The 9,400-nt window shown below is 42.2% G+C and overlaps 2 protein-coding genes across 3 annotated transcripts; one reads left to right on the forward strand and one right to left on the reverse strand.

Moving 5' to 3' along the window:
* LOC101756050 (peptidyl-prolyl cis-trans isomerase FKBP20-1) lies at positions 1–2,253 on the forward strand. The gene is made up of 6 exons (XM_004961807.3): positions 1–160; positions 350–469; positions 1,108–1,241; positions 1,327–1,406; positions 1,498–1,590; positions 1,843–2,253. Exons 2-6 carry the CDS (start codon positions 361–363, stop codon positions 1,985–1,987), a joined length of 561 nt encoding a protein of 186 aa, XP_004961864.1. The 5' UTR covers positions 1–160; positions 350–360; the 3' UTR covers positions 1,988–2,253.
* Positions 2,254–2,802: 549 nt separating this feature from the next.
* LOC101756732 (probable protein S-acyltransferase 16) lies at positions 2,803–6,412 on the reverse strand. 2 transcript variants are annotated; one of them, XM_004961809.2, is made up of 8 exons: positions 5,919–6,412; positions 5,053–5,145; positions 4,875–4,976; positions 4,717–4,794; positions 4,506–4,604; positions 4,327–4,422; positions 3,299–3,346; positions 2,803–3,172 (listed from the first exon to the last, which is right to left on the reverse strand). In XM_004961809.2, the coding sequence occupies exons 1-8, from the start codon at positions 6,192–6,194 to the stop codon at positions 3,140–3,142; spliced, it is 825 nt and encodes a 274-aa protein (XP_004961866.1). In that variant the 5' UTR covers positions 6,195–6,412; the 3' UTR covers positions 2,803–3,139. The 2 variants fall into 2 exon arrangements, with proteins under 2 accessions (XP_004961866.1, XP_004961865.1); XM_004961808.2 differs by having other exon boundaries at positions 2,820–3,346.
* Positions 6,413–9,400: the final 2,988 nt, after the last annotated feature.

Genomic DNA, 9,400 nt, shown 5'->3' on the forward strand with positions numbered 1-9,400 from the left:
TGGCTCTTGTGAGACGGTTTTCTGCTTTCCCGTTCCTTCCTCCTCTGACCTCTCTACCCTCTTCCTAGCGGCGACGACAAGGCGAGCAGCCACCGCACCTTGGTCTTTTGTCCGGCGAGCACCTGGGCCTTCGTCGGACGCCGGCGACGAACATCCGACGGTACGCCCGCCAATTCCCCTCCCTTCCCTTCCTACGATGCGAAATCGAACCCCAAAACCCTGATGTATGCTATTTATATCTGGATCTGACCATGTGCACCCATGTCCTAAACTGGATCCGCCCCTGCTATATCAAGATTGGTTCTACCAGAAGACTAATGCTCTGGTATTGCTCTTTCTGAATTTCCAGTCTAAAAGGTCATGGCAGAGACCATAGATTTATCAGGGGATGGAGGTGTTCTAAAGACGGTGGTCCGTAAAGCAAAGGATGATGCTATTGCGCCATCTGATAGCCTGCCCTTGGTTGATGGTACTGCTATTCATTCTCGTGGTTTGAGCAAGCATTGCATAAGTAATAATTTTTTATGATTTCCGTTTGATTAGACAGTAGGCCGTAATTTGAGTGTTTGGCTCAGGAGGGCTAAAGTTTAGCCCTGTCACATCGGATGTTTAGATACTAATTAGAAGTATTAAACATAGTTTAATTACAAAACTAATTACACAGATGGCTAATTCGTGAGACGAATCTATTAAGCCTAATTAGTCCATCATTTGACAATGTGGTGCTACAGTAACCATTTGTTAATGATGGATTAATTAGGCTTAATAGATTCGTCTCGCGAATTAGCCTAGGGGTTCTGCAATTAGTTTTATAATTAGTTCATGTTTAGTCCTAATTAGCATTCGAATATTCGATGTGATAGGGCTAAACTTTAGCCCCTGGTATCCAAACACCCCATATGCGCTCCTCTTTGTTAACTGGTTCTTCCATCATTCGGCTTCCCTGTCCTCAGTTGACTGCTACACACACTTTTTATGTTGTAAAGTGGACACCTGCTGTTTCACATTTTCATGTTTGACTGTAATAAAATTTCAAGATTTCAAATACGAGTATCACCAAAATACAATGCATGAGGATAAACCTTTATCTTTCTAACTTTTCCGCAGTTCATTACGAAGGCACACTTGCTGAGAATGGTGAAGTTTTTGACACCACCCATGAAGACAACTCTATTTTCTCATTTGAAGTTGGACAGGGGGCTGTCATCAAAGCATGGGATATAGCCTTAAGAACTATGAAGGTGTGCAAATATTCTAGTTTCTGGTATGGTCTTCATCATCTCTGAAGCATTGTGTAATGTGGTTTGGCATACCAAAAATTTTAAGGTTGGTGAAGTTGCAAAAATTACATGCAAGCCAGAATATGCATATGGAACTGCGGGCTCACCACCGGAGATACCTCCTAAGTGAGTTTCCTCTGTCACCTAAGGATGGATTAATAATTTGAGTTTTCCCAGTTCAATAATGTTAGTCACTGTTGGAACTTTGTCTATGCAGCGCAACCCTCATTTTTGAGGTGGAGTTAGTAGCTTGCAGGCCGAGGAAAGGTTCAAGTGTGGGCAGTGTATCTGATGAGAAAGCCAGGCTTGAGTAAGACATTTTCCTAATGTTCCATCTTTGATATTCAGCACAGAAAAATCCCAGTTGTTATGTGATATAACATAACTGCACATGTGTCTGTTAAGACCCTAGTCCTCTAGTGAGTCCTTGATGACAATGTAATACTGAGAGCTAGAAGTCACAATGCTGTATCTACCTTGTAACCAATTATAATTTGTTCATTCTATCAGAGTCCAGAATTATATAATGATCTTAAAGTAATAGATATGTAAATTTGGGCAGGGAACTTAAGAAGCAGCGAGAGCTTGCTGCTGCTACCAAAGAGGAAGAGAAAAAGAAGAGGGAGGAAGCAAAAGCTGCTGCAGCAGCTCGGGTGCAAGCAAAGCTTGACGCGAAGAAGGGGAAGGGAAAAGGGAAAGGGAAATAGATTGCAACATTGCTGCTGACTGTTGTAACCTAGAAAATAATCTGGGTGCATCCAAGTCAGGCTTGGTCACTTACTGTGCTTAATGTGCGCTGCACCCTTGCTTCTATCTCGCACTGTTATACTGAAAAGAGCAAAATAAGTAGAGAAATGTTTGGTATATGCGCAGATCACCAATCTTGATATCACTGCTGATTTGGGACAGCACGTCCATGTCTGATATACTAGCAACAAGTTCATGTCTGATATACTAGCAACAAGTTCATGTCTGATAGACTAGCTGCATATCTGAAAGTCAAGTATTGGAATTGGGGAGTGATGCTCCCTCCGTTCCAAGATTAAACCGGAGGGAGTAGTCTACACTCTAGTAACCTTTGAGGAACCCGAATTTCACATTTTCATTTATGTGCCAATTAAATAACTATATCATAAATAGCTACCGAGTGTTGCATTTCAACCAAATTTGTAAAAAGTTTTAATTTCTTATGATCTTTAAAGAAGTAATTAGTTATAGATTCCTAAAAACAATGTCATGCATGTTTTTTTTAAAAAAAAGGGTGTTATGATCTATGCACATCTCCTCAGAGATCCTTGAAATTTGGTCCAAATTTGCTTATAAACTCAAACATTCCTAGAGCAACAATCCTCATCTAACCTGATTGCATGATGTACAAAAGTCCCTGGCTCAGGAAACCTCAGCTGGTTATCTTCAAACTGCAATACTGTGCTGTACCTGTAAGCCTGTAACCTTCCGCCTCGCTTATTCAAATTGCAGCTATAATTCAGACAGAGCTCCCGGATGGGGCACACTTGAGTGAGCTTGCACATAACACTATACATAGATCAAGCGCAAAGTACACCAGATGTCATATCCTGAACAAATGTACACAATCTGGGAAAATTGTTTTTCACGACCTTTGGCTACATTACATCATTACATGGCTCTCAAAAACATGAACATTAATGTTACAACAGAATTGCCTTTACTCAGTTTCTTGTAAGCACAGCTACTCCAGATTACAAACAAGGTACAATGAATTTTCTCATCAAATATGTGAAGAATGAAAGAAGAATCTTGGTTAACATATTCATGTCCAACTCAGGATAGACACCTGGAGAAAGCTTGCGGTAAACTGTATCTTGCAGCGCCCCAATTCAGAATGGTTCAGAACAAGCTCGTCCTAGCAGCTGAACAGGAAACCATTTCACAAATTAGCAACTACCTATTGTGAATGTACTGCTATCTTTTTATCACAATGGCTGTGTAGATATTGGAATATCATAAGATGTACGGTATCGAAGGCCATTTCCTACAGTATTCGATACAGGGCAAAGCCAGCAGAATATGTTAGACCCCAGAACCTGCATGCAACCAGGAAACAATGAACATTAATAGCAAGTGATGTCACCCATGGTTAAGAAAGCAACTACACAAATACTCCCCATTCTTTTTTATTTGATGTTTTGAGCACTGAAAAGTGATCATTAATGTTTGGTGTTATAGAATTTTGAGAAGAGGCATGCATATGCTTTCCTAAAGTGTCATTATTCTCTTCTAAATGAAATAACACGCAGACTGGCGGTTTAGGAAAAATTGTCATATTCAATTCAACATTTACTAAATTGTAAGTCTCCAAACCTCTTTGTTCATTGGGCACATTTGGTGGTTGAGGAAACAAAACAAATTTAATGAGGTTGTACCATGATCCTTAGATTATTAGATACGAGATTAAATCATTCTTGCTTGCTTAAATCTGAATGGGTAGTGCTACACTCTATATAGAGAGGTTAGGTCCTGACAAGAGTTTCCAACACTAACAAAAAGAAAAATGCAACCAACTATATCTTATCTAAACTAACGATAACATGAAAACTAACTTACCCAAACCCATGCACTGCAGCATGCTACCATGGTTAATGGTCATAATATGCAGCACATAACAGGTTGCATGATTTTGAGACATATAATTGTATTAGGCATATGGCCACCATTTACTTTCACCATTTAATACGAGTGCACAAGTCTTAAGTATCAAATGAAAAGGAAAGGATGGAATATTTGATTATTATAATAAATCCTGCCGGCATAATATGTCTAACATTGATAAACATCAGTATTCATGTTATGTCTCCAGCTTGTTTCTCCTGAACAGATGGGTGGAATATCAAGGTTATGGCTAGCAAAAGGTGTCTCCCAATTTGTAGATATCTTCAGATGGAAGACAGATTGTCGTTAACCTTATTTCTTAGTCTTCACCATTCTCATTTTGCATATATAATTGGATATGCTGAACATTTATGCTCTCTAAGAAACACAGACAAGTAGTGTGGATAGTTCTTACTGAAATAAGATTCTCATAGACACCAAGGTCATATGGATGATGATAGAGATCTCCACCCTTTTCTGCCAACCACATCGCTCTAACCCCTTCATGGTACTGCACACATTAGTAACAATCTAGTCAAAACTTCTACAAACAGGGGTGTGGTCCAATATCAAGAGAAATTTTGGATCACGAACCTCAATTGTAGTTTTATTCTGTAATATGAGGTAAATATGCCAACCCAAGAGCACTGCCAACGCCAATGCTAATGGAGAAAGAATGACCCCACAAATAATCTGCCAATTTGATAAGTTCTTCAAAATTCTTACTCAAATGAAATTCCTGTCAATGGCTCAGATTAACATGCAACAAGCTAGTAACTTCTGTAGACATTCCCAGGGTACTCACAATGGATGATCGAGAAGAATCACTGCCTGACTGTTCATCTTTAGGAACACTGTGCAGAACGCTCCCTATAATCAGAATCTGAGATCAAAATGAAACTTTTTAATGCGCTAAACCTCAGGAAAAATGGATGCTAGAGGAAATCAAAGAAACTATACTACCAATGCATAAAAACTTGCAACTACAGCATACAGTACAAAGACCAAGAAGATCTTGTAGTTCTCGTGCCCAACACAGTTATTAATCCAAATGCAATGATGGTCCTGCACATGTGAATTAGGTGAAAACGTGAAGAGAGCAGATTGAAAATAGACATCACAGAATAAATACTAGCAGCACCATTTTTAGAACACATCTCTTGCAAACACGGCAATGGTGTGCCCGTGGAGGTTTATAGTGGCAGCATTTCTGGCAATATCTCAAGTCACCACCCTGCAGAAGAAGTAGAGTTGTTGTGAAACATACTACTGAGAAGCTACTTTTGTCAGATATCAGCAAGAAAGCATATTACAAAGATGAAGTGACGGGCAGATCCATGATTTTTCCCACTCAAAGGAAAGTGCCCCCTTCCCCATCTTTCTTTTATGACAAACTAGTATGAGTGTATGGCACTGTGGTGAGCATTCTCTTTGAAATTACTGAAGCTAGAAACGAGCAATCACTGACCAATGATCTCAAACCCGTTGAAGATTCCAAATCAACCTATTAAAACCTTAAAATCAGACTAGATCCACTCACCTCAGTGGAATATACTGGATCAACTTTAGAATCTAAATTATCAACTTGTAAGACGGTCCCCCTCCCAAGGTCCCAACTCTAAGCTAGAAATTACTAGAGTAGAGCGATTTGTACCGAGAATTATCTGAAATTACTAACCAAGCTGCTGCCTGACTGCCTCCGAATGGCATTTGCCCAACTTTGAGCAAGATTCCCAAATTTGAAATGAACGGTGACAAATTAAGAATTGTACGAAGAATGATACAGAATTACTAACCAAGCTGCCTCTGAATCGCATTTGCCCAACTTTGAGCGAGGTTCCCAAGTTTGAAATGAACGATGGCAAAATTTCGAAGCAACAGGGCACCCTCCCACCCGGCACCCCGCAGATCCAAAACTCCACCCCAACACCTAACAGCGAACCGAGACCCACCCGCCGAACCCAGGCGAGGGAAGGAGCGAGCGAGCGAGGAGGGAGGCCAACGCACCTTGCGCTTGATCTCGTGGACGGTGCTCTCAGCGTCCTCGACGTCGGGCACGAAGCCCGGCGGCACGCGGCCCGGGTCCCTGCGCACGGCGACGGCGTAGGTGGCGAGGCAGGCGGCGGCGAGCGCCGTGAACGCGGCGGCGTTGGCGACCCCGGCCGCCGTGGCCAGCCCCAGCCACCGCGGCACGGCCAGGAACACCGCGGTGTAGTAGACGTACCCGATCGCCGCGAGCGCCGAGAAGATCGGCAGGGTGAGGTACCCCGGCCGCCCCGCCATCGGGACGGGAGCGCCCCCCCTCCTGGCTAGGCCTAGGGCTAGGGTTCTTCCGGCCGGCGGAGGCGCATCGGGGCGCGTCCGGGCGCGGGGCTAGCGGATCGGGTGCGCGCACGCGGCGTGCGCCCGTTTAACAGGAGCGGGCGGGCGGGCGGGGGCCGCTGCCTAGTCTATTCCGCGGGAAGGGGCGGCAGCGGAGGGGAAGGGAAGGCAGGCAGCGAGCGAGCAAAGCGTGGGAGAGCAGACAAGACGAGGCGACGAGCGACCAGCCTGGTGAGAATGGCTGGTGACGTTGACGGACGTTGACATGGACAGGGGGCAATGGTGTTTTTCGCTGTTTCTTCTTGAGTCCTCGCATTTGCTTAGGGGATTATCCTGCAATGGTTGTTTAGGGGGTGTTTGGCCGTTTGGAACGCAGGGGCTAAACGCACATAGGATGTTTGATACTAATTAGAAATATTAAATATAGGCTAATTATAAAATTAATTGTACAACTCCTAGGCTAAATCGCGAGACGAATCTAATTAGACTTAATAGATTCGTCTCGCGATTTAGCCTAGGATTCTGTTATTAGTTTTGTAATTAACTCATATTTAGTCTAATTAGCATCCGAACACCCGATATGACAGGGCTAAAGTTTAGCCCCTTCCTTCCAAACAAGGGTTTGTTTGTTAACTGTTTAATTAAGAGCGGAAGCAACGTTGGCGTAGGATGGAAGCAGAGGGAGGTTGCTTGATTTGCTTTGGTGACAACTTTGCGTGAGGGCGAAACTAGCTGCCGATGTTTGCTTTGATTAGAGAAGAGATGTGCCGAACTGTCCATGACCCCAGCATAAGACCAGTTCAAGGCAGCATTAAGAACAGAAATACAAGTTTCCTCTTCCAAGTGTGGGGAAATTCATGAGGCTGACAAGTATTTGGACAGTAATTCTATACGTACGCAATTCTGAGATTGAATTTGCTTAGAGAACTGGTGCAAAAAGAAAGCCAGCACACTACGTAAAATTTAGCATTGACCTTAATAGTGAATTTTCTCTGAAAAAAAATTAGTATAGAAAATACTTCAATGTTCCTTTTGCAGAGTTTGAACCACCTGATCTTGTATAAAAGCTCAATACTTCATGGTTTGCAGTTGCACCTTACGAATGAAACAACACATTGCAAAAAAAAAAAAGCTCTGTTTTCTAGATTAATGTCATAGCGAATGAACTTCTACTTTAATTTAAGAAAAACTGTGAAGGATCTTTTCTTTTATTTTGTTTTGAACACATAATCCAACAAGAACACCCTTCACTAAGCATAGCCAAAAGTAGGGGTGGATCCAGCAGCGGGTCTACCACCCCACAAATAATGGAGCCCCCCTCCATTTCTTACGAGAAATGAGAAGAAAAGACAGAGGAGAGAAAGAAGGGAAATGAACCTCCCGGAGGGTCATGCCTAACTCTTCAAGAGGCCAACAACCAATGGTACGTTGAGAGAAATTTGTTTTGCTGTAGGACCAAGCTTTTCTGCGTAGCAACCAGGAGCATGTTAGATTGCACTCTAGATTCAAAGAACTAAAATTACTACAACCTAAATTCGGATCGTATTGTGCGTGTAGTATTACTATTTTTGTGAACTTGAATCATCCGTAAATGTTGTTGACCAGTCAAATTATTATGTGTATCATCTTCCATAATTTACCATATGCCGCATCACATACTACCATTTGCTTTGTTCTGCTCATTATTCTCTTGTCTTGCCACACTTGTTGGTTAAAACATGCACATCCCGCACAGGATGAAGCAGTGAAGCATCCCTTGCCGTGCTGGCTGCAGTGGGCACTTGTATTGAACTTCCGGCAGGTTGAAGCAGTCTGAAAATGCCTGAGACAGGTTAAGGCTCGTTTTGCAATTCGTTACTTGCTACTCTCTCTTGCCATGCCTTGTTTTCTTTTATTAAGTGGAAACAAAGTTCCATTAGTCATGTGCCCCAGGCAAATTGTCGGACACCAACAAAGCTACAGTCTGGTAGACAGTCTTGCCAAAGCAGAGGATCGTTTATAAAGTTCAAGCCCATGGCCACCATTATAAACTCTGGATACATGGGAAATAATACATTCAGAGAAATCATTATACATTAAAGCTTTGATATCTCCTAACGATGTGCCTAGAACCTATCTAGCAATGCCTCGTGCAGATAAAGCGTTTGCAATTAAAGCTGCATCAGTCTCCAACATGACAGGCAACTGCTTCAGCACCGGCAGCAATGAGATTGTCGGAGTGATCTCTGATGACAAAACCCTATCACAGTTAATCTTATAGACATCTTCTGTCTCATTTAAAGAAAATACATCTTCCAGTGGGGCTCTCCATTTTGTTCTACTAGCTGAGCTTGGAGTATGCTTCCCTGGTTGAACTGCACCTCTCCGAACCTGAAAATGGATAAAAACGTCATAAAAAAAACCCATACCTTGGATTTTTTTATAATTTATACCTTGGATTTTGATACGGGTATAACCAACTACGGACACCGACTTGCAAGCCATCCCCATCCGGGGCAGCATTTAATATGCAAGTTCAAATATTTGCCATCAAAGGCTGTTACATTAAAAAAACCTACAGAAAAGATCAATCAACTAGAAAATGAGTCGGAAAAGCTACATGATATGGCAGCATGCAGGTTAAATGTGAACAAAAATCATGCATGACCCAGACAAGCCTGATTCTAAAAGGGATCTTGAGTAAAATTGCACGCTATCCGCTTTCTAAACAAAAACAGGGGTACGCTGTTTCAGCAATAGGTAAATCCTTGTGCTACAAAAGATTCCGCGACTATCTATTTATCTGTCCATAAGAAGTTTATGATGACCGCCAGTCTTCGATATATTTCAGAAAACAAGTTTATATGTTGTCCTTCTAATTGGCTAGAAATTATTTGAATAAACACCTACCGTTGCCATAAAAATCGTTCATCGTTGGAGATGGTAAGACATGGTAAGACCGACAAGACATTGTTAAGATGCCAATGTCCTTTGTTTGTTAATAACGAATTTAAGGACACCCATTGATTTCGATTCCCAAACGTTAGCGTGGTAATGTTACTCTAATATATAACAAGGTTCTGTAAAGCTTTGGGCGTATACATCTGGGTAGCGCATTTTCAAAAGACGGGTCGAAATGTGGGGCCTGGGATCAACTCCCAGTTAAGGTTCTTGGGATAAACCTATCT

The sequence above is a fragment of the Setaria italica genome, chromosome III, assembly GCF_000263155.2.
Source record: "Setaria italica strain Yugu1 chromosome III, Setaria_italica_v2.0, whole genome shotgun sequence".
Taxonomy (NCBI): Eukaryota; Viridiplantae; Streptophyta; class Magnoliopsida; order Poales; family Poaceae; genus Setaria; species Setaria italica.

What these genes read in the sequence shown, in the direction of transcription:
- LOC101756732 (XM_004961808.2), bottom strand. Translation starts at nt 6,194, where the DNA reads ATGGCGGGGCGGCCGGGGTACCTCACCCTGCCGATCTTCTCGGCGCTC. An exon ending in AGAATAAAACTACAATTGAG is followed by an intron (nt 4,423 to 4,505) that starts GTTCGTGATCCA and finishes TAATGTGTGCAG; the next exon opens with TACCATGAAGGGGTTAGAGC. An exon ending in TCTATGAGAATCTTATTTCA is followed by an intron (nt 3,347 to 4,326) that starts GTAAGAACTATC and finishes GGTTGCATGCAG; the next exon opens with GTTCTGGGGTCTAACATATT.
- LOC101756050 (XM_004961807.3), top strand. Translation starts at nt 361, where the DNA reads ATGGCAGAGACCATAGATTTATCAGGGGATGGAGGTGTTCTAAAGACG. An exon ending in TAGCCTTAAGAACTATGAAG is followed by an intron (nt 1,242 to 1,326) that starts GTGTGCAAATAT and finishes AAAAATTTTAAG; the next exon opens with GTTGGTGAAGTTGCAAAAAT. An exon ending in CCACCGGAGATACCTCCTAA is followed by an intron (nt 1,407 to 1,497) that starts GTGAGTTTCCTC and finishes TTGTCTATGCAG; the next exon opens with CGCAACCCTCATTTTTGAGG.